General features: G+C 36.2%; 1 protein-coding gene across 1 annotated transcript; it reads left to right on the forward strand.

Moving 5' to 3' along the window:
- The first annotated feature begins 39 nt into the window (after positions 1 to 39).
- Positions 40 to 25414, forward strand: scg3 (secretogranin III). Its single transcript, XM_084410147.1, has 13 exons — positions 40 to 152; positions 1137 to 1660; positions 3115 to 3167; positions 3384 to 3414; positions 3492 to 3710; positions 6768 to 6910; positions 7126 to 7272; positions 7746 to 8001; positions 8931 to 9047; positions 14436 to 14519; positions 14658 to 14768; positions 15640 to 15729; positions 24593 to 25414. Exons 2-13 carry the CDS (start codon positions 1582 to 1584, stop codon positions 24709 to 24711), a joined length of 1449 nt encoding a protein of 482 aa, XP_084266273.1. The 5' UTR covers positions 40 to 152; positions 1137 to 1581; the 3' UTR covers positions 24712 to 25414.

The following is a 25414-nucleotide window of genomic DNA, read 5'->3' on the forward strand; positions in this document are numbered from 1 at the left end:
AAGCATGCTGGGAACTACAGATCCACTGCCCAGGGGTGTGTTTTCGGAGTTGACCGGAGAGACCATTGGTGGCAAAGGCTCTTAGCTCACAATGATTATGGGAAACGCAGCCCTGGGCAGTGGATCTTTAGTTCCCAGCATGGGATATGCAAGTAAATTTAGCAAAAGATGTTGGTAGTTTATGTTAATGTTTAATGTTCAGTTATGTTGGACATTCCGAGGAGATTCTGTTTTTGAATGTTGTGGTTACCATTGTGCTGAAGAGTAGAGCTTGTGCTCAGGCTGCTGGCACTCAATGTTCAATGCTCAGTACTAACACCTGTCTTAACTTACTGGTTCATTATATACATTGTGCATAATGATGAACAACACTGTTGACCCAATTAACCTAAATTAATTTGAATAAACTAAATTAAACTGTGTGTAAATGTCTTCATTTAGTTTTAAGTGTAATGACTTCGTTTTGAGTGTAGCCTAAGATGGAAAAAACAAAAAAGATCATATAACACTTTACAATAAGATTCATTAGTTAACTACATTAGTTAATAAACTGGATTTATAAAGCATTTGTTAATCTTTGTTCAAGTTAATTTCAACATTGACTAATATTAAAATCATGTTAACATTAGTTAAGGCACTGTGAACTAACATGAACAAACAATGAACAGCTGTATTTTTATTAACCAACGTTAACAAAGATTAACAAATACAGTAACAAATGTATTGTATCATTGTTAGTTCATGTTAGTTAATACATTAAATAATGTTAACTAATGAACCTTATTGTAAAGTGTTACAGATTATATCAAACCTATTAAGTCATTTTAGCTGGAGAAATCAGGTTATATCTACAGTTATACTTCAGCAAAACCTTGTTTTTCAGGTTGGTTGAATTCAGTTATACTCAGTAATCTTAAATCATTTATTTCATTTCTGCAAAACCAGTTATCGTAGATGTTACTACACGAAGTACATTTTCTAAGCTGAACTGACTAAACATTTTTTTCAGTGTGTAGGCTAGGCTACATCTCAAAGCAGAGATTTAATGGTGGATTAAATAAAGCAGGTCAAATCTTTAATTTGCATTTGAATCTGCATCGTCATAAATCTCTCTTTTTTTCCCTTTTTTTATTTAGACATCAGACTGCTGTGTTATCTCTTATCTGCTCTTCATGGCGCTCATCGGTCGTTTACTGCCCCGCAGCATGAATGACTGCGAGATGCGCGTGACGCAGGTGCTTCAGACTGACGCACATGGGCGGATGTGACCGTGCCGTTCTCCTCCTCCTCCTCCATCCATGAGCTGCTGGAATCAGGGCCCGTTATACACGAAGAGCTCCCATCAGCTTATCCGCTGTTAATTATAGCCAGCGACCTGGTTTCAGCACTGCAGGGACTCAACAGCTCCCGCAGAACTCAAGTCTTTACGCTTATAGAGGAGAGGCGCTGAGAGCGCGCGGCATCCAGCCAACACCAGCGCGCGCCACAAAACCAAACCAACGGTGCCGTACATCTTCACAGAGGACAACACAGAAGAAAACATTTCAAAACTATACGACAATTCGGAAACCAGCTTACAGGATGGCGTCAACACGCGTAGGGTTTGTGGTTGTCCTTGTTGTGATATCGCAGATCAGCGCGTTTCCCACACCTGCCGACGGTGAGTTATTGCATTTCCAAAAAAACATATAGTCCAATATATTATAAAATAGGGAATATTTGATTTAGACGATTATTCTGATTAAATGAAACATAACATAACATATATAGCCTAATAAAATGCTCCAAATATAGAATAGGCTCGGGCAGTTAATCAGTCAATATTTTGCCAGTTTTATAGTATTAAGGACAGTATCCACGTGACCAGTTCAGAGTTATCTGGACTTGCAGATGCTCTGTTTTCAAAGGGAATTTTGAGTAAATATTGAGTAAAAGAAATTCATTCAATTTCAACAGTCACATTTCGTATTAAATTGTATTTTAAATACAGGTAGCCAACAATTATTGGCTTTATACTCTATTATACATTTATAATAGAGTATAAATAGTGTATACTCTATTACACTATTATTAACAATTATACTCTAGATATTAGCCAGTGAAAAACTCATATTAGTTGACTAGCCTATTAACTCCATATAAATGTGGAAAGATGGTGAATGAATTGGATTGTTTATTTTGTTTTTGATGTTTTCACCATTTATCGTATAAAGCTCTGGGCTCTGGTGTTTTCAAAGGCTTTTAATCTTTTGTCCTGTAATCCGATTATTTGGTGGCAGCTTCTCTCGAACAGTTTGGACTGCAACTGAATGCATCAAAGATCTCAACAACCATTGAAAGTTTAAAAAAAAAAGCGTAATAATGATATCTTTAGGGTAAAAACAATCTTCTCTAATGTAGAGTGTCTTGATTCCATCAAAATCATACTCGATTCACATAGGGGAGAGGTGCACAGATTCTTTAAAATTATGTTGTTACAATATCTTTACATTGACAATAACCAATCAACAGTAATCTGAGATTGATACTGTAGTGGCGATACTGCAGATCTTCTCTTCTCATCGTTCCTCCTGGTCAGTTTAGAAAGGATAGTTCACCAACAAGAAAAAAAAGAAAAGAAAAAATCAGGCTAACACTTTATGTATAATGCATTATAAAGGTATTCATAATGTACATTATAATGCATTACATCTTATCATAAATAAATTGTAACCAAAGTCAAAATGCATTATAGCATTCGCAGATTGTTACATTTGAAATTGGATGTTTGGCGTGTTTCTAAAGGTGTGACCCTTTACAGATAAGTATAACGTATTATAACTGTGGTTACAATTATTGATGAGATCATATGCATTATAAGGTGCATTACAAGGCATAATTAATGGATTAAAATACTTTTATAATGCATTATATATAAATGCTATAAGTAAAGTGCTATCAAAATCTGTAATACTCACTCTCATATCATTCCAAGCCTGTATGACTTTCTTTCTTCTGCGGAACACAAAAATGCATTTTCAGTTTTCAGTTTTATATCTTTAAGGTGAGAAAAGACTGATCTGGGATCGTTGATCTTTGCCTTTTTTGAATGCGTGTGTTTCTTTCCTGATCCAGATAAGAGCATGTACAATCGAGAGCTGACTGAAGAGAAGCCATTAGAACAGCAGGTGTGATTTCAGAAATACTAACTTATTGTTAATTACCATGTTATTTGAAAGACACAGATGAATATACTTTGTACCTACATTAAGCATCAGGCTAAACTACTGTTTGCTAGAAAACATGACAATAGAAGACGTTTTATGCAAGTTCAAACTAAAAAATACATAAAAAGAAATAAAAATGAGCACGAGTCGAGATTTTGTTTTTATTTTTTTCAACAGATTGCAGAAGCTGACAGCATCAGGAAGACAGGTGAGATATTGTCTTATGAGGACAAAGTGCTTCATAGTGATCAATAGCTCACAATCTCTTGCTGTTCATCCATGCAGAACCCAAGCCAACACCACCCGCTGAGGCAGAATCAGTCTCAGAGGACGATGACATCACTTTCCTCAAGTCTCTGGCCGAGAAGTCCAAAGAGTCAAACAACGAGACTCCCATCTCAGATTCTGAGGATGAGCGGTACGGTTCTGATGAGGCCGACTCTACTAAGAACAGACGACTAGCTGATGACTATGACTCTACTAAAAATGACTACAAATACCAAGGTAAGAACTACAATTAACAAAGTTTATTCAGCATAGCATACTATGCGGTATGTGTACAGTGCACAATATGCTGATTGCACACACATGCATGGGTTAGACGGATGACCTACTATATTTGCCAAAGAGCACACTATGTGTGGAACAGTGTATCCCACAATGCGATGTGCTTGCTCTTTCCAGTGTAACGAATGCACCAGAATTGTATTTATACCCATTTTGATTATTTAATCAAAAAATAATTCAACATTATTAAAAAATGTAACCACATTTATGTCCACATATAGTATCATATGTGGGAAAACATTTTTCAAAAACAAAAACAATAGGCAGTATGCAGTGTTTATGTTAATATTCCATTTTGATCATCCCTTTTGTCTTCTAGTCGTAACTTTTATGTGAGAGGTTAATTGTTGTTGTTTTGACCTGTCAAAAGCCAAATTATCTCCCACTTTGAAAATGCTAATCAACCCTAATAAACCCTGTGATTGTATGTGATCCTAAATACAGGAACAGGTGGCAGACACCATAGGTCAATCAGTTGGTATTTTGTAGAGAGATAGAGAGAGAGAGAGAGAGAGAGAGAGGCAGGGGATTATCCTTTCACAGGCTGCTGTACTGGGTGTTTTTTAGCATTAAACCTCACAGTCTCCTACAGCAGGGCAGTCAGACTAAACCTACTCACACATTACAAGCCTTCTAACCTAGTAATAGCGTAACAGCTCAAAGAGGTCATGTCATACATTGTAACATTTTCCCCTACCCTATAACGTTACTCAAAGTTTCTTGTACCAAAATCGATTTTTACTTTATACTCATCCTTCAATAACAATCTCTTTGCAAAGCCGCAATTATATTGTGACTTACTGTGATTGTTACATTGTGATTTGTTATTCATAAAAAAATCAAAACTAAATTGTACTGTTCAAACCGTTAAGATCACACTGAAATGATTGAGGATGTCGTTAAAAATAAACTCGTTTCCATTATTGGTATCCTTCGGAAGGGTCTGCACTCTGCAGAGTTGTAGGTGCTACACACGGCAGAAGATTTGACAAACTGTGCTTTATGCTGACTTTTATGCTGACTCTCTTTTAGAATTAGCATCAGACTTTTGATCAGTTTCACGTTTCAGGCAGATGGTGAGTTTACTGGAAGCGAATATGGCAGTGTAAGTCGATCTCTGTGGTAGATAATGGCAGATAACAGAGTGGGAGGTGTTTTTTGTGTGATTTCAGTGGGTTACAGGAATTACAACAGACAGACAAGAATTGCTGGCAGATTCCAGCTCCAACGTTCAGATCTCTGTTTCACACATTCTCCTCCTACTTAGTCTTGCTTTTTAAGAGCTTTGAGCTTGTAGGCTTTTGAGAAAACAAATTTAGTTTCAAATGCAGCGCACTGAAAAATAAACCTATGGACCATGCACCTTTCGTTGTGTGTGTCCAACATTATCATGGGGTCTTTAAAGTGTGATTTTCAAACCAAGTTTTATTGTTAAAATATCAGTACTATATGTAAATGAAGTTGAAATCATTGTGACTCAAAGTTTGCTAAGAAGTATTTCCTACACCAAGAATGATAATATTCTGGGCCCGGTTCCCCGATAACGCTCACTCTTAGCGCGCTAAGAAGACTTGAAAGATATATCTTACCAAAGTTGTTTATGTTCCTAAGTGTGTTCCCCGAACCATACCTTAGGAAGCTGCTTAAGATATACCTTCTTACGTGCGACGTTACCCGGCGCTGTCCGTGGCGATGGTGCTGAATTGGTTGATATCGATGGCTCGAGAATCAATTATTCTCTCGTGCAGGGGCTGTTTATGTGAGAAAGCGTTGTTCTTTATAAAAGAAGCACTTCAGAAATAGTTGAAATTTATTAGGACTCATGGGATATTATAAAAAATAATCCAAACTATAATAGCCTATAATAGCCTAGCCTACATATTTTTAAATTGTGTCATATATTGCTGCCATAATAACCATTTCAAATTTGTCCATGCTTTCTTCTCTTTCCCATTTTTGTTCGCTGAGGTGGAGCTGCGATGAAATATTGTTCTTGGAAATACTTTCCAGCATTTCAGTAATAAAAGTGTAGGCCTACATCTCGGTGCTCGGCAGTGATCAAAAAGGGTTTAAACGGTGGATTTTGAATCTCTTCTTGTAAACTCAGAGATGTGGATTCAGATGGCAATTAAATTACCACAAAAAACAGAAGGTACTAATTTGGCCAGGGATTTTTACGCGGGTTGGGTGAGAAAAACACTGATATTATGGATTCGGACGGCACTAAAATCACTGACTCACCCCTATAAATGTTTAAAATACCATACAAGCCCATGAGAAACAATATTAGCGTCCGAATAGGACTTAACTGACAGTAGCCTATGCTTTCACTGGCCTTTAAAAGCGCTTTTTAATTAAATTAATAATATTGTATAATAATATAATAAAAAATCTAACAACAATCAGTGTAATGACAATTTTATTCTTTGCATGAAAACACTTGAATTAGCCTAATTGAACACTGTCTGGGTGTATTAAAACTTCTGAATTATATTCGTATAGACCTGCAACAGTGATAAGGTAAAGCTAAGAGTGGTCCAGACCAACCTTTACGAAAGTGTGACTTACAGAAGATACACTTAGCGTACGAACGTGTCGGGAATCGTGCCATAACGTTAAGAGAGAGGTTAAGGTTAAGACCTACTTAGCGATAAGAATGTTTTGGGGAACCGGGCCCTGTTTATAATAGCATGAGCTGCAGTTATGTTGTCTCATTCTTCAAATGCTTGAGTTATTTAAAGTCGGGTGGATTCTGATAGGCATAAACTTCATAAACTGGAGAAAAAATCGTTCTGAAAGTGATTCCAACAATATCGTTCCTCTGTGTTGACATAATTATGGTCTCTAATTTCATACGATTAGAACTGTTATTAAAACTTTATTGTCATAGTAGTCCTTAGTTTTCATCCTTAGTGTGAACAGCTTTTCATATTCAGTTTTGATCATTTTGTTTAAATGGAGAGATGTGAAATATTTTCATGTGGTCGGTTTCAGATGATCCTGAAAGCTTTCGGCAGCTGGACGGGACTCCGCTAACAGCTCAGGACATCGTCCAGAAAATCGCCAACAAAATCTACGAAGAGGATGACAGAGGAGTGTTTGACAGAATTGTGTCTAAACTGCTCAAGCTGGGCCTAGTAAGAAATTTGAAATCGTGGCATGAGCAGTGATTCTGATAACTACCATGTTGATGAACCATGCAATAAACATCATATATTATGTATTAATTGCTCTAGGGAAACAAATTTCAGTTTAACCAGCTTGAACTGCATGGAAAATAGATTGTCATACAATAATCCCTCTGTGAATTGATTGTTCTAGCAGATGTTGTGTTCTTTTGTTTGCCCTTCAGATCACAGACAGTCAGGCAGAGACGCTGGAGTATGAAGTTGCTGAAGCCCTGCAGGATCTGATCACTAAAAACGCCAAAGAGAACATGATTGGAGACCTCAGTATGGACTACCCCGTAAACGCAGCTAAAGACACACAGAACAATATGGTACAAGTGTGTTTCTACCAACTATGTGTTGATCGAGAATTTATATATGTATATATATATATAGAAAAAATGCTGTTTGCTTGGATTCTTTTATAAGTCCCCCTGTAGTCAATCATTTTATCCCTTAAAATTCATCTTTGATCACCAATATGACATATTTAAGCGAAATTTTGAATGTGACTACATCCTTTGCCTCATTTAGTATGCGGTTCTATGAATATGCAAATTACCCCCGCCTCCACTCACTCACACCAGCTCAGAGATCCACTCGTTGATGATCGCACATTGACGTGATTGGTTACAAGGTAGTTTGTGACATCAGAAATGCGTTTTTGAGCCTTTAGTTCACTGCAGTTTTAAGGAGAAAATAATCAGCAAGGGTGTTGACTTATGAATTTGCACATGGTTTGTCTTAAACCATTTTAAAAACACCACCAATATAAACAACATTAAAAACTTGATTTTCACCACAGGGCGATTTTAAGGACGAGGAAGACAGGCCCAGCCGGCGATACGAGGAAGAGGATGAAGGTGATAATGATGGTGGCGATGATGATAATGGTGATGAAGAACCGGAGGAGGAGAGTAGAGACGACACAGTGAGGGCAGATGATTCATGGGACGCCGTGAGCGACGGGAATGACAGAAACGAACTGAACCCTGAAGACGGACTGCAGGACCTTCAGTTCTTCCCCAACTTCTACAGACTCCTAAAGAGCCTTGACTCAGGTAGACAACACAACAAACAATACAACACAAAATATAACACAGGTATACACCACAACAAAATACAACATACAATATAAAATAATAAAACAGAGGTCAACACACCACAGTAGAGGGTCACTGAGATCTTGCCGAGTAAGACATGTTCCTGAATCAACATATTTTGTTGATCCTGGAACAACAAAACCCCGAACCTAACTCTACCCATAACTTATCCCTAGAGGGAATGATGGTGAATAACACTGTTGTAGAAGCACCTAAGCCTGGTTTTAAGCCTGAATTTGACATAAACTGTAAACTTGTCCCTCAAATCTGATTGATTGATTGTAATGTTGTTCCAGGATCAACAAAGATGTTGATCCAGGAACATGATGCACTTGGTGACATCACAGTCGCCCCCGCAGGAGAGCTGGGCAGCTACTATATATATATATATATAGTTAAAAAAATGTATATATAGTTGCAGATCATATAATATGATTGAATTGACTATTATAATAAATGTCCAAATTTAAAGTTACATTTTAAATCATTATGTTTTAATAATCTCTCGTCATTCTTTAAAGACGTACACCTACGTATTTGGATATGTTGACTAACATACTAAAACATGTAAAGTACTTTATTATCATTTTAATTGTAGTGTGTTATTCAATTTTAAATGTAGGCTAAATTGCAACTTCATCAATACAACACACCAGAGTATAGCACAACACAGCACACACAAAAGCATATGAAACACACACCTCACAACACAACACAGCTCATTGAGTAAATCAACAGCCATAAGGGTCTGTATAGAAACATCACCATCTGGCCAAACACATTCCCTGTGGCCTCAGCTGTCCCCTTCTTCACCAAACACCACATTAATCCAGATTAAAGTCGTTTCATCACTTAATCTATCACATCCTTCTCCTCTCACTTTACAGAGCAAGATAAAGAGGAGAGAGAAACCCTGATCACCATCATGAAGACCTTGATTGACTTTGTGAAGATGATGGTCAAATATGGAACCATCACACCTGAAGAAGGAGTGTCTTATCTGGGTAAGACCAAAATACTCTCTCCATCTTATTTATGATGTATTTTCAATTATTTTACATTTTTTATTTCAATGTGCAAGGCTATAGGTATAAAAAAAAAAAAAACAGCTTGATACTGCAAACTAGTATTTGTTATCATATTATTATTTATTATCGTAATCATAAACACACAGGTTTGTAGCGCAGATAGTTTTACCATTTACTGCACTTCTTGTCATTTACCAAGCTAATGAATCGGAAGTCTCGCACATTCAAAGGAAATAGCTTACTTTCACGTTGAAAAATAAGGTAAATAAAGAAGTCCAATTGGCGGCCATCTTGGTAGTCCCTCTGAAAAAAGCTTCATGTTATTAGTTCAAGTTCAAATCAGACTAAAACATTTCATGTTGATCTAATGCGCATGTGCACAAGAATAAGGCTTTTTTAAAGCCTCCATACTGAGAGTTGCGATTTCTCTCTCATTTTTTGTAAGTGAGGTACCCTCATGTCCTAAAGTCATATAAGCTGTCTCTTCAATAGAAACCATAGAATATTTTATCTGCTTCACTCAAGCTGTGTTAAACAACAAATATGTTCTGACTGGCTGTTATTGTGGCATATTACACAGTATTTTCTCTTTCAGTGAGGATAGCAGTAAATACTTGTTAGTCATGCCTAGTTAGGGCATGTTGTGTGTGTGGGCTGTAAGGAATCCCTGAGATAAGCTTAATGTGACTGCATTTGCATCTTGAAATAAAGCTTTGTCCAGCCTGAAAGAGAGACAGAGAGAGAACAGCTGTATTTTGACTCGCTTCTACAGTAATGTGGAAGGTTTATCCTCAATCAAATCAAGTATAGAATAGATAGTTGAAGCAGATTTTTGCAGATGCACTTTAAGCGTTTGCTGTGTTTACAATCATACAACAGACTGGACGTCACTTTCTTTAAAAAAATGGTGGGGACAGTTTTATCGGAAAAGTGGATCATTTATGTCGTGATGAAAAGATGAAAGCTTAGCTCGTGAATATTGCTACTTTTGCTTCCTCCATGATGAGAAACACAATAACCACTCAACAAACATTGACTGTATACAAGTACAGTTTAGCACCAGATCGCTTCATTGTAATACTTACCGGTACTAACCAAATATCTTAAGCACTGATAAAAGTGATTCCTACTCGAAAATGATGTCAACCCTTGTGAAAAATAAATACACTTTAGCATACTAAAAGTGTATTGTTGACGTACTGTAAATAATACATTTTAAAAGAATATACTGAGTGAACTGAATGTAATGTTTTGGACACTTAATTTCTTGTTAATTGGAATTAAATAAAAATGTATTATAGTTTAAATTTATACTGAATGCAGTTAGTTAGTACCCGCTTAAGTAATTTGTTATTTCATACTTCTATTGTCTTTGAAATATGGTTAAAGTAGACTACCGAATGTACTGACAAGCATTTATGGTAAACTAAAACATTATTATTTCTATTTCTATTTGTAATTACACAATTGTAATGATGAAGTTGCAATTTAGCACATTTAAATATATTACCATAAAATGTAATATTGAATAACACATTTATAATATAATCGAGTACTTTATATGCTTTAGTATGAAAGTCAGCACATCAAAATAAGTGTACTACTTTAAAGTATGACAAAAGATTATTAAAAGATAATGCGCTTAAAATTTAAAATGCACCTTAAAGTAAAACTTTTTAAGTTGATATTATTACAACGTGTGCTTTCTAAAAGTGTACCAAAGTGTGTTGAGAAACATAAGGGCTTTTTATAGTTAACCCAGGGTCATTCTAAACCCCAGGTAAACTGAATCCTGGGTTATCTTGCTTCACTTTTCACATTAATTATAATTTACCCGGGGTTAACAATTATTCATTAACTGTAGTTTCACACTGTGCATTCCTAAACCCCGGGTTAACGTTGTTATTTGCATATTTGCAGGGTCAGTGTCATTGATTGGACGAACGCAGTTTGCAACCTGTTTACATAAAAGCTCTTGCATTGCGCATTGTAATGGGAATTTTTGATTTTCCGTGATACACAGGGTTAATTCTTAAAGTGTGCTGCTAATGTCCTGTTGATGTTACAATATAATGATTGATGTGAACTGCTGTGGGACAAGAGAGAGGGGGAGACATGGTTTTGGAAGGGACCCTTGACCCCTAAGGTCAGAGGGGATCCAAGTTGGGCCTAGGAGAGCTAAACCTGAAGCCTGGCCCTAAATGAGAGAGTAGTGCAAGGTTCTTATCCATCTATGGGTACGGAGACCTTGAGAGAATAACAGTATAAGTAGAGTGATCCACCCCTCCCTTCTGTCTCACTTGAAACCACAGACTATACTGTCTACCTCTGTGTGTGTCAACTGGGCCTTGTTCCTTTGCAAGGGAAGAATAAATTACTTTTTAAAGATCATTTGATTTCAGACTGTCTTTTACGCAGAGATAATTGTTTAATGAGAAAATTGCCACAACAGCATCCACGTATTATATATTGCCGACGCTACTATCAAGTTCATACTGAAGACTTAAACCCCTTCTTTACCCTAATTGTCACGCATTTTGTCACCATTTAACATTTGTCCCCTCAAATGCTGAAACGTGCTTCATTAACTGTCCAAAGCAAATATGAGCCACGTGGGGTTTAGAACGCGGGGTTAAGCCCTGTAGTCATAAAAAGTGAACTCTCTTTAAGTACACTTGATTGGCCTTTTATTTATTTAAAATGATATCATCTGCGAGATTTGAAGTATACCTACAGCAAATGCACATTCTGTTTTTAATGGCAGATTTGTAATAACTAATTGTATGGGAAAATGTTCCCTGTCATTAATATGACTCATATGCGTTTGTTTGACTAGCATGGATGGATTGATTCGGTTGTGTTGCCTGTGGGTCATGTTGCACGCACATCAATAATGACTGCAGATGAATTAAATTTCACATGCTGATGTTAATAGTTTGACGTCAGTGTGTGTCTGTATGCATATCTGTGACTAAAGACAGAAAATCACAGAATATACTGCTACCTTCAACATTATTTTCTGAGATTTGTAAGTCCTAATTGAACAGAAAAAAAAAATAGCAAGGTCAAGTTCTATAAAGATAAATGAGAGACCACATCATTTTTTTTTTTTGCATTTTCTATTTACTCCAACAGCAAAAGGTTAAAAAAAAATACTTCAGATTAGTGTCTGGTTAAACTGGATTCAGGATTACAGAATGTAATTTTAATGAATTTGTATTTGCATTTCATTAACTTTGTGTCATTAATCATCACTGATCAGTGTTTTGAGGAGACATAAGCAATGTGCAGAACATCTCATGCCCTTATATGTTCAAGCAAACAGCTTCCTGTTTCTCTCTTTTGTTCTCTCTGTCTTTCATTCCGTGTAATTAATTCTGTGTGTTTTTCTAACGAGATGGTCGCGGCCGTTCTGATAAAACACAGATAGCCATTTGGAATTCTCCATTGCGTAATAATGGGGTTACTCTGGCAACCTGCGCCACAGGATGACACACGCTGTAAAGATCAAATGGAATGGCAGGGTGTGTTGCCAGGATACGGCTGGTTATTGATCTGCTGTGGTTTAAACATGAGATGATCATTGTGCCCTAATTGTGTGTGTGTTTGTCTATGGCAAACAGCTCCAAGACACAAAAGTGTGTACACAACACATAATGAGCAGGGTACATCTGCATATGGACTGTTGGAAGCAGCTCTCTGTTGTTAAATATAATTCTGATTAGTTAAAAAACATATGCTCTTTTACCTCTGAGAAAGAACATTACTCTAACTTTAGCTTTTTTCCCCATTCACACAGATCAATGAAAAGGATTAAAAACTCTGTATTTGTATTTATATATGTACTTGTATTTATATATGTTTGCCAGGCCAGTAGTTGGTGATGTCACTTTGTAAAGAAACATTACGCACCTATCGACTGAACACGTAATACACATGTGCATGACGTCACTGCTTTTACAAATTCACGTTTTTGTAGTTTACACAGAGACGATAATGGTATGTTTTCAAAAACTTGCACTTTGAATCCCGTTTTCAAAAGTTTGTGTTTTCAGGCCCCCAAAACGCTGTTGCCGTGCAAAATGAACGACCAAAATGCATGAAAAGTTTTCCGTGTTTAGTTAACTGTCGTGTAAATGGCCCCTACATGTCAAATTATTCTACTAACCCTAATAGAACTAATAGTCTCCTAAAACTCTAATGAAAAAAGTTGCAAAGTAACTTATAGTTAATAGAATGTCGAAAGTGGAACATCATAATAAAGTGTTACCATTAATATTATACAGTTTTAAAAATTGGTTACTCTTTACAAAAAGGTTTAATTTGTTAACATTTGTTAACTACATTACTTAACATGAACTAAACATGAGAAATACTTTTAAAGCATTTATAAATCTTAGTTAATGTTAATTTCAACATTTACTAATACATTACTCAAATCAAGTTGTATCTGTTAATATTATTTAATTGACCTAACATCAACTAACAATGTAAAGTTGTATTTTTATTAACTATCATTAATAAATATTAATAAATACTGTTGAAAATGTATTGATCATTGTTAGTTAATGTTAGTTAATGCATGAACTAGTTAATGTTAACTAATGGGACCTTATTGTAGAGTGTTACCGGAAAAATACAGGGCCCTATTTTAACGTTCTAAGCGAATAATCTAAAGCGCACAGCGCAAGCACACATAGGGCATGTCCGAATCCACTTTAGCTAGTTTAACAACGGGAAAAATGGTCGGCGTGTCCGGCGCATGGTCTAAAAGGGTTGTCCCTATTCTCTTAATGAGTAATGGGTGTGTTTTGGGCTTTATGTGCAATAAACCAATCAGAGTCTCATCTCCCATTCCCTTTAAAAGCCAGTTGCGCTCGCGCCATGGCAGATTCGCTATTTACATGGCGTAGCGAAAAAAATTGAACACTTCTCTAGCAAAGAAATGGATCTGCTCGTGCGCAAGGTTAAATCGCGCAAGCAGACCATCTTCAGGACAAAGTGTACGTGCGTTGTGGACCCACCTATAGGTGCACATTACTAACACGCTCTTTAAATAACAAAAAAAATATTGCGCCATTGACTTAAGACCAGGTTTCAGTTGGCGCAGTGTATTTCAGTTGCCTCAAAATAGCAATGGCGCCAACAATGCACCTGAACACACCGTTTTCAGACCAGCAGTCCATGGCCGAACAGATGGGCGCAAAAATGCATTTGCTATTTTATCAACGTGGCACAGGACGTGAAAATGATAACTGTGTCAGGCTGAAACTAGAAAAAAACACTTGCGTCGCGCCTGGTGTATGTCTCCAAATTGCTTAAATAATCATCACTGTATTTATAAATATTCCGGTTTTCCCACAGAAAATCTGGATGCAATGATTGCCCTGCAGACCAAGAACAAGCTGGGCAAATCTCTGGTTCCTCTCAGCATCACGCCACCTACAGGTAAATCATCGCCCAAATCAGACCCACCACCACACCTCAAACCAGCCCAGGTCACAACACTGCAAACTGCAAGTCATTCACTGCAGATTCTGCAGGAACACTTTGGCATCACTATACTGTTTCCCCACCTCGTTCCAGGAAAAGCAGCAGATGATGATGACAACACCAAAACAGAAGCTGCCAAGATGCAGAAGGAATATGAGTCCTTGAAAGACTCAACCAAAGACGTCCAGGCTGCTGCAGAGATCAGTGAGTATATGCAAGGATCCTGTATCATATTCACATTTTCACCAGCATGTTTATGGTTTTGGGTCATATTAAAAGCCTCTCAAGTTCTGCTGGTGTAATTGAGCTGTTTAGCATGCTAGCAGAAGCACTGAGGCAGATACACTGATAAGCCTGCATTAGAAATGAAACTAGCCTGCAGTTCCACTGGAAACATACAGCCAGACTGCAGTATGTGTGTTATAGAGATACAGAGAGAGAGTCAGTCCCATAGGGAGACTCTGCAGCAGCCCAACAGATTGAGAGCATCGCCGTAATGCTCGGAGTGAACTGACACTAATGAATGAAATTATGTGACCCTGTTAAGGGAGACTTTTATTGATTCTTTGAAATGTACTGTGCATTATTCTTAAAAGGCTGTGATAATCACAATGGTTTATTACCTAAGAACCATTTAGAGCACACCCATTATACATTATTGCTGCTTTTATGTCAGAATTACCACAATTATGAGATGATGGGTTCAGAATTTATGCACTTACGGAAATTATTTGTTGCTATGGAAACTCATAACGCCAAAGTGATCTGTGTACAAATGTGTACTTGATGATTGTAAAAATACATTTATTCTAAAAGCACAATTTATTCATCTCTGTATTCTCTTGCAAAATATTGAAGAGTTAAACAAACAAGAAGAAAGTTTTCATTTTCTTCTGTCACTGGACAAAATTCCAACCTTGAAAACAGGATTAGTCATAAAATAATGTTATACATGAGAAAATCATCCGATAATTGAACAAATAGCTGTAATCTGGCTCAGAGCAAGATAGGAATCATCTCTTTGTGGTGGTGTTTCTGGTGATTCAGGGGTATAATAATAATTTCTGTCTGTCAGGTCATCCTGGGAAGTCTGAGAGTTATCTGGATGCAATCAGGAAGAACATTGAATGGCTGAAAAAACACAACAAGGAAGGCAACAAAGAAGGTAAATGTTCATCAAATATGACATATTTTACAGCTGCTGAAATGGAGCATGTGCTGTATTTGCTCTTAAGTTAATCATGATTCAAGCCAGCCAATGCCTTTTGTTTTATTGTTTTAATGCACATACTGCATGCAGATAAATCAATTTCTACATTCTAATTAGACAGTGGTCAGATTAGTGTAATATAGGTCAGCAGCCTATGCACAATGCAATTTGAAGATGTCAGACTGTTGCTAGATTTTGGCAGAGGCGGAGCCACAGGGGTGTTCAGGGTGGCATCTGATGGCATCTGGCCACCGCTGGTGCCACCCCAAAATTTAATTAGCTACTTCCGCTTCACCTCCACTTGAAAGAAGCATTTATTTTGAGGTGCGGTAGCGCTGCACATTGTTAATGTGTTAACATTTGAATATTAAGAGAATATTAATGTTATTTGCGAAACACTGACGATTAAGAATAAAGGGCGACCCTCTTTACTCTTAAACGTTTTGCAACTAACAAGCGCAGAGCTGTTCAAAATCCTGCCGTGTCACGGAGCGCCTCTCACATAGTTTTCCTTTAAATGACATAAGCATAATTTGTCTCAAATCATTGTTAATCGTTCACCCTAGGCTGGAAGAGTGTGTATAGACATTTTTCAATATTTTTTATTTCTGTGTACCTGTTTAGTAAAGTCTGTGCTTTTGAAGAGACTTTTCCACGTGCACAGTTTTTACAGCAAAACACATCGAAGCCAATTTTTTTCATTCTTGAAGTGAACTTTTTGTCTGTATGGTGATTAGATTCACTGTTTTGAACTTAAGAACGCGACTTGTCTGGTGTGAAGCACATGGCGCTTCATCCAGCGCACAGACAGAGGAGAGGGCACGTCTTGCACTCACTCTAAAAACTTTTACTATGATTCTTTCGGTGAAACATTTTCACACTTAAAAATATTGATTACATTTTAAAGCAGTGAAATCAATTACATACACTGTGAACTGATTAAATGTAAGTAGAAAAAATAAGTAGTTCTGAGATAACTGCATTTGGTACATTAACAAATAAAATTGAGCTGAAATAATTGGGGGAAAACATTTAAAAAACAATATTTATGAGTAATATTAACTGTTTTTATTCATGCGTACAGCATATTTTATACTGTTTATATTGTTGTAATTGAGTAAACTTACTCAATTACTTAAGAGTGTGTTACATTAATAATATTGATTTGAATTAAGCAGTATTTGTGGTTCTTGAAACAGATCAGTTTAATTCTCCATTCTCAAATATTTTGACAGAAATTTCTCAAATATATTAAGTGTATTTTAAATAAATAATTGGTTAGTCAAATACTAAATGCTTTTATTGAAAAAAAACTTAAATATAACTGTAGATTTTAGACAACATTAACTGTTGGATTTTTAGTCAGTTATTTTGGTATGTTCAACTCAAACCATCAAGTAAATGATATTCAGAGATTTTATTAAGTTAATAAAGTTAATTATTACTGTGATATTTGCTAAGCTATTACTAAACTATTACTATTATTTTTTAGAGTGCTTGAACAGACAAATACACATAAAACTAAGGCAAAATAGTATAATAGTAAACACAGTCGGTTATGTCTTAACTGAATGTAAACAATTAAGAAAGAAAGCCATTGTGTGTTCATATAGATAGATTTACGATTTCTCCCGCAACTCCTTACGGCGCCATCTTGTGTGTCAAGTGGGTCAAGCGTTTGCATTACGGAGCATGATAAAATCCTGAATCGGCATTATTCTGAACATGAAAATCATACAATTATTCTCCGTTTGGCTGGAGTCAATGTTCAGTGCAGCTCTTGTGAACATTTAGAGGTTTTGTGCTCTGGAGATGTGACACGTACTTTATCTAATCATTTCCAAGATGGGCTAGCTAAATGCGCTAGCTCTCATCGGCTGTCAAATTGCTGTCTTGACACTGAGTCTAAATGTACCGTATAATAAGGGCTGTGCCGATATCAGCCGCCTGGCTACAGCGATGTGAACCGTCAATGCAGGGCTCCAGACTAACTTTTCCACAAGGGAGAGAGAGCAAGACAGCGCTTAGTTTGGAGACGGTGAAGTCTTGTTTACACTTTCGCCTGGCTCCGAAGAGAGAGGGAGTGCGCGCGCGCGCGCGACCGGCTCTCTCTCCCTCTGCTCGTTCTTTCAGTTAAACATGCGCCCAGTTCATCTACATTACTCACCGATCAAATAAGACTTTGGCGGGCGCTAAAACAAGTTCAATGCAGGAGAATTCATGCGTGAATTTAACTGAGTAGTACATGACCATGCACTCGCACAAATGCGACCACATACAATTTTTACTCGCACATTCTAACAAAATAATTGTATGCTTCCAGAGACTTATTTCCTCTTAATTCGTCAAAAGTGTACGCACTAACGGTGTGGATGAGATACTTGGCAATGTCCATTTCCTGAATATCGGGGTATGCCGCAGGATTAGCCTACATAACCAGTCCTCTTTCGACATTGTGTAAGGATCCTTTCCATCGATATAACTCAATTTCTCATCATATCTTGCCTTGCAAACATCGTCTAATGTGTCCCTGTAAATAACCTTCACCTTGTCGCCAGGTTTGGAGGAATTTGTCATCGTATCTCAACACAAAAGAGTCAAAAACACTTTATATTAACTGGCTTTCTATTAATGCAGCACAGTGAATGAGCCGTGTCTCCCAGTGGCTTACTGACAGCTTTGACACACAACATGGCGGCGCGCCGCAGAGGATAATGGGTAATTCGAGAAACGGAAACCCATCTATAGCCTGTTGGATGCAATACGCCTATATTGCAAACGGTCTTAAAGTGACAGCAGCCTAAAATAGCCCTCTGTTCTGTGACATTAATGTTAAAGAAAGAACGAAAGAAAAAACTTTTGTAGCTTTACCAAGGATTAATATATATTTAATTCATACGTGAAGATTATGCAATGTTATTTTATGTTTGATGATTACATTTTCTTGTAATTGAGCTGTATGACCCCTAACCCAAGGTTACATGGAAACATGGAGAAGAACAGTCAAATTAAAGACTCTTTTTTCCCCTTAATTTGCAATTAAAATAAGCGTGGGTGAGAGCGCTCATGAATATGCGTCGGTTTGATGAGCTTGGCTCTGTTACGGCGTTGTAAGTCTGCTGTGTTTTGGACAAAAGATCTGTGTATTCCTCTCTTTATACCTGCCAGCATGAGACTGAGTGACTATCTGTGTTCTTCAGGCATCATCTGCTCAGAAAATGAGAGTGTGTTTTGAGATGAGAACTGTTGTTCTATTGTTCATTTTCCAAATAGATTCATTAGAAGCAGCCTGTTACCATAGGCGGGTGAATCCAGGTCATATTCACACACACACAAAAAGAGGAATATTATTCTGCATAAAGCAAACAAAGCTAAATTGTGTCTCTCATTCACATTGCTGTATTTCTTTTATGTTTTTATTTAGATCAGAATAAATGAAAGAACATAAAACAATTTACCTTAATTTAAATGCATTAATGAAAATCAAGACTTTGTAAAAGAGCTTAATATGGCCTATTTAATTGTTATGAAATTAATGTTACAATGCAAATACATGTAATAATCCTAAAATTGACTTCACTTTCTTTCAGCACACTATTTCATTTTTATTTCATTCATGTGATTTTGGGGTGAAATATGGATAGCATAATAGATATTATTGACCAAACACAGGAAAAACAGTTTCAAAATAATTTGAATGGATTTTTACAAAAATAAATAAATACGTTTTTTTTTTATAGCAGCATCGCAAAATATTGTATTTTGACATTTGTCACACATGTATGACAGTGAACGTCAGTTTTCTAAATAACAAAATATTAAACCAAGTGTGATTTACTTAGACCTAGAAATAGAATAGAAAAAGCACATTTAGCAAAAACATTTTACAAAATATGTTTTCAAAAAGAAAGGCTCGAAAAAGTGAAGCTAGTTCTGAGAAAAGCTTTTGCATAATTGTTTTTTTTTTCTCTGTTGGAGATGAGACTTAGTTTGGTCACTGAAAAATAGCAGCCACAAAAAATGCAATGTACAAAAGTTGTAAAATATGCAAATTAAACAGACAATATTCATACAAACACTATACACACTGATTTCTCAGGTGCACACCTTCACTCCTCTCTCTCTCTCTCTCTCTCTCTCTCTCTCTCTCTCAAACAGACAGTCTGAAAGGCTTTGCTAATGTGTGTGCAAGTCTTTGTCCATTGATTCGAAGGGAAATTAAATTAACAGTGGCATGCATTGCATGGGAATCTGGAGAATGATTGTAAGATAGGCATGTGTGACAAAGACAGAGGTGAAAAAAAATAGAGGAAGAATGTTTTGCTTGTAAAGAATGTGGGTTGCTACTTTCTTTCAGTTATTTGAGTTGTAAAGTTTTCTAATGAATCCATTTTAAACCCAGAACGCAAACAGATCTTACATTAAACTTTACAACTAAAATAAAAATATCATCCTTAATTAGGGTATGTTTACATGACAACAATGTACTAAAAACTGAAAAGTTTTTCCTTTGTTTCCTCACTTTTGTTTCCTGATTTTTTTCGTGTTCAGATGACAAAACACTGTATTGTGCTGCCAGGCCAGTAGTTGGCGATGTCACTTTGTAAAGAAACACTAAGCGCCAATAGACTGAACATGTAATATGCATGCGCATGACATCACCGTTTTCACAAATTCACGTTTTTTGTTGTCTCTTTTTCATAAACTTTTACTTTCAAACCCAATTTCAAAAGCTTTTCAGGCCCATAACGCTGTTGTAGTGTAAGTGGATGCATGAATGGCCAAAGTGCATAAAAAGTTTTCAGTTTTTATTTGAACAAATACAGTTTTGGTGCTTGTTCTGATTATTTTGCTCTACTGTCCAAATGTTTGGGGTCAGTAAGAAGTCTCTTATGCTCTAAAAGGCTGTATTTATTTGATCAAAAATACAGTAAAAACAGTAATATTATTGCAATTTAAAAGAACTGTTTTCTCTTTTAATATATTTTAAAAAGTATCATCCTGTGTGTGACGCTGCACTGTGTAGTGTAATCCACAAAAGAGTGAGACGCAGAATGAAGGGGATATGAGAAACTTTAATAAACACAGAGAAATCAAAAAGCCACTCCACATTAAACATAAGCAATAACTCAGATGACGCCAAATAGAACTGAGAGAAACTGAGGGCTTATATACAGAGGGAAGGTAATCAATGAAACGAGAAACAGGTGCGAAACTCAATCAGAAACCATAGCAACAAATAATGAACGAGAACTCAGACAAACAGTGATAGAGAACACTTTTTAGCTAAACAGTACAGAACATGACCATTACACTTTGATGGCAAATTTACTCAGTTTAATGTGTAATTACTTCAGTGTCACATGATCCTTCAGAAATCATTCTAATATGCTAATTTGCTGGTCAAAAAACATTTCTTATTATCAATGTTGATAACAGTTGTGCCGCTTATAACTTCTAGAAACCGTGATGCTTTTTTTCAGGATTCTTTGATGAATAGAAAAGTTCAAAGAATAGAATTTATTTGAAATCAAATTTTTTTGTAACAATGTAAATGTATTTACTGTCACCTTTGATCAATATCATACATTTTTGCTGAATATAAGTTTTAATTTCTTTTAAAATAAATGAATAAATAGATCAAGTGCAGATCACCCAGCCATGTTCATGCCACATTAAAACATTTCTACTATCATACCAGAGTCGGCGCCAGCGGAGCACTGAAGAACGAAATATGAATACGAAGTATTAAGTAACAAAAGGGGGCGATGATTTGACACAAAGTGTCCTCAGCTTGAAAAACAAATATGGCCCATTCACATATTTGTCGGACCGGAAGCTTATTTCCACCGCTAATTTCAAAAAATTATAAGATTTATATCTCGCAATTCTGACTCTTTTCCATCGCATTTCTGACTTTTTTTTTATATTTACACTTATAAAGTCACAATTATCTTTTAATTTTTTTAATTCCGTTGTGGAAACAATACTTTATTCCATACAGAATTGCGATATGTTACTGAGTCCCACACATGACATGCAGAAAAAATGGGCTAAATCGCGCGCACGATTTATAAATCGAGGGAACTAACTAGTAACTCGCATGATTTACTTTTTTTTTCTTGCATGTCATGTGCGGAGCTCCGTAAGATATAAACTGGAGATATGTGAGATAAAAAAGGTCAGAATTTCTAGGAAAAAACGTCATAATTGTGAATTAAACTCATAATTGCGAGAAGTCAAATTTTGAGGAAAAAAGACTAACTTTTTTATTTGACTTTTTAGTTTATATCTCACAATTCTGACTCTTTTCCCTCGCATTTCTGACTTTTTTTAATATTTACACTTATAAAGTCACAATTATCTTTTCATTTTTTTAATTCCATTGTGGAAACAAGCATCCATACTTCATTCCATACAGAATTGCGATATGTTACTAAGTCCCACACATGACATGCAGAAAAAATGGGCTAAATCGCGCGCACGATTTATAAATCGAGGGAACTAATTAGTAACTCGCATGATTTACTTTTTTTTTCTTGCATGTCATGTGCGGAGCTCCGTAAGATATAAACTGGAGATATGTGAGATAAAAAAGGTCAGAATTTCTAGGAAAAAACATCATAATTGTGAGATAAACTCATAATTGCGAGAAGTCAAATTTGGAGGAATGACTTTTTAGTTTATATCTCACAATTCTGACTTTATAACACAATTGCAACTTAATATCTCGCAATATTGACTTTATAACTCGCAATTGCAAGTTTATATCACACAATTCTTAAACAAAAAGTCAGAATTGCGAGTTTTTCATCGCAATTCATGGATATTGATGAGTCGAGAAAAAAGAATTGCGAAATGTAAAATTCTGAGATGGCCCTGACATAGTCAGGAAGCATGTGAGGTCTGGAGGAAACTCCACTGCTCTGTGAGGACTCTGTCCAGTCTTATTCAGTTGTAATGGTCAGTGTAGGAAGAATCCACTGGTCTATAAATTTTGCCAGAGCCCACCCACACAAACATGCAGAAACACGCTCTGCTGGTAGCCAGCATTTTCAGCCCACACAATGTACTCAAACACACTCGCACACACATGCTCTGCCAAAAACTGTGAATTTAGAATATGATTTATGCTTGTTTACTCTCAGGCATTACTGTGACCTTTGACATCCAGAGTTTATAACAACATACAGAAAACATACAATCACACATTTCAAGTATTTGTCTTTTTCAAGGCTTAGCCTTCCAAAGTACAGCATGGAACACTACGTTATTTCAGCCTACTCAGAAATTGATATAACCCATAATAATTCTCTTCTGAAACATGTTGCCACCCTCAATAGATCTAAAATGCTAACAAAACTGAAGTTCAGTGCAAAAATGCAGCCTTGACTAAAACATTACTAACAAACTACTGTAACAAAAAAATTACTACAAAAAAAAAAATTTGAATTGAATAATCCTTACGTATTATTCATATTATGAATTAAGAATTTTGAATGAGTAAAAAAAACTATAGCTTAATAAAACATTTTGTATAAATCTTAACAAAACAATGGATTTGACCATTTAGTTTATGTGCTTTGTATTAAAGGTGCTCTAAGCGATGTTGGGTGACGTCACTTCTTGTTGACGTTCAAAGTATTGTCAAACAAAACGGAGGCTAGACGGACTCCTCATCCCGTCCCCTCCCCCTCCCTTCCGTGCTTCCTGAAACAGGCTTTTCCGATGTAAATTCGGGACTTTGCGCGTTCCTTCTCCATTTCCCTCTTCTTTGCTGTTTGTTCATCGGAACGTCGTCTTTTTGGTCGTGTGTCGGCCATATCAAAATTTAAGAGAATATAATTAACGTTAGTCGTTGTCGTTTCTCTCCTCTAGCTAACTTCCCTCTTCATGCTTCTCTCTCCTCCACTTTCCACACCCCCCTTCATGTGCACGCGCACTAACCCCCCAACCCCCACCTCCAAATCATTCTTGTCAGTTATTGGCTGGAACACTGTTTGTTATGTTTCGTGGTCCAGGCTGGGCCAGTGTTTTTCTTGCCGTTTGTGGAGCCTGTGGTGTCTACAGAGACCGCGTTTTTTTACAGTGTGTTCACGGGACAGGCAGCTAGCGGACAGTGAGGAGATGTTTGCTGAATGTGACAAAAAATGTTTCGGCCAAAAAAACGCGTGACATCACTTAGAGCACCTTTAATAAATTTAAACATATTTTTATTTTTTCATTTAAGTTCATGAAATGAATACTTTTTTTGGAGCGTATATATAACTAATGCACCACACCACATTATTCACATTCAAAAAAAGTATCACGAGGATTTTTTGAGTCCAAAGAATTAGAATGTTTGAGCTCAATGAGGCCAATATACGTTTAAATATAATGAAATACCAGTTAAAAACTGTTACATATTTTTTTATGATGCCTCTCAGGTCAATATGATGTCTGAAAGATCAAACCATTATTTTTAAGGGAACAAAATATCACATTTATTTATTTAGTATTATTAAAATATTTAATTAATATATATTGTTTTAATTAATTTAAGTTACTTTGCAGTAAAGTTGTAGCATTTTTTAAATACTATGTAACATCAATGGAAAAAATTGTACTCTGTAATTGCTAGTAAATTTCACAATTAATTACAAAGAAACGGCAAGTAACACATTGAGTTTACTTATACATTACATTTTGAAGTACAAAGACTAAAATAATATTTTCTCATAAAAAGTACTACAATAATCATTGTCTTATTTACAGGAAAATCATTTTGTCTGTACTGACGCGTTTCTGTGTTCTTCTCTCTGTTCGCGTTTCTAAGATTACGACCTCTCTAAGCTGAGGGACTTCATGGACCAGCAGGTGGACACGTACATCGATAAAGGCATTCTTGAGAAGGAGGAAGGTGATGTCATCAAGAGAATCTACGGAAGCCTGTAGGAGCCAGCCCAGCTTCACATGTTATAGTGTAACAGCGAGTCTACTAAATACTTCGACCGGGCATACTAACACAGATCCTAATGCTATAACTCGTAATAAATAAGATTTAGTCTGCAGCTCAGACAGTATTTCCTCCTGAAGGCAATATCCTCTCTCAGTGAAGTCAGCAATAGGACGCAATCTAGTTCTAGACAAGCCACAAATCACATTTGAGTTGTTAGCGTTTTTACACATTAGGACAGAATAACAGCATTGGCTACCTAGAAGAATGACATTTAGTGGACTTTTTTGTATGACTTGCATAGAAGCTTTTGCACCTCTTTTGCAATAGACTTTTACAGTATCATAAACATATAACATTCATAAATGTATGGTGTATAGCATTCTTTCCTCTTTTGATCTGATTTGATGAAGGAAATCAACCTGTATTATTGTTTCTCAATCAACCAAAAAATCAGCTTTGGCTGTCAGTGAATTGCTTTTCCTCTTTTGTTGTTTTCTCTCCCAGTCTATAGGGGGCGGTCTTTATATCTGTATATCTCCCTTCTCTATCTTAAGTTTGGTTTTCTTGGTTTTGTTTCTCCACTATTCGACTCTGTATATTCCACATGCTATAGATTCACAAAAATCGAGTATTTTTAAATGTACATATTGTGATTTTTTCCAAAACTCTATTAAACATTGCTTTTCTTTAAATACGTAA

This window comes from Rutilus rutilus, assembly GCF_951802725.1.
Source record: "Rutilus rutilus genome assembly, chromosome: 5".
Taxonomy (NCBI): domain Eukaryota; kingdom Metazoa; phylum Chordata; class Actinopteri; order Cypriniformes; family Leuciscidae; genus Rutilus; species Rutilus rutilus.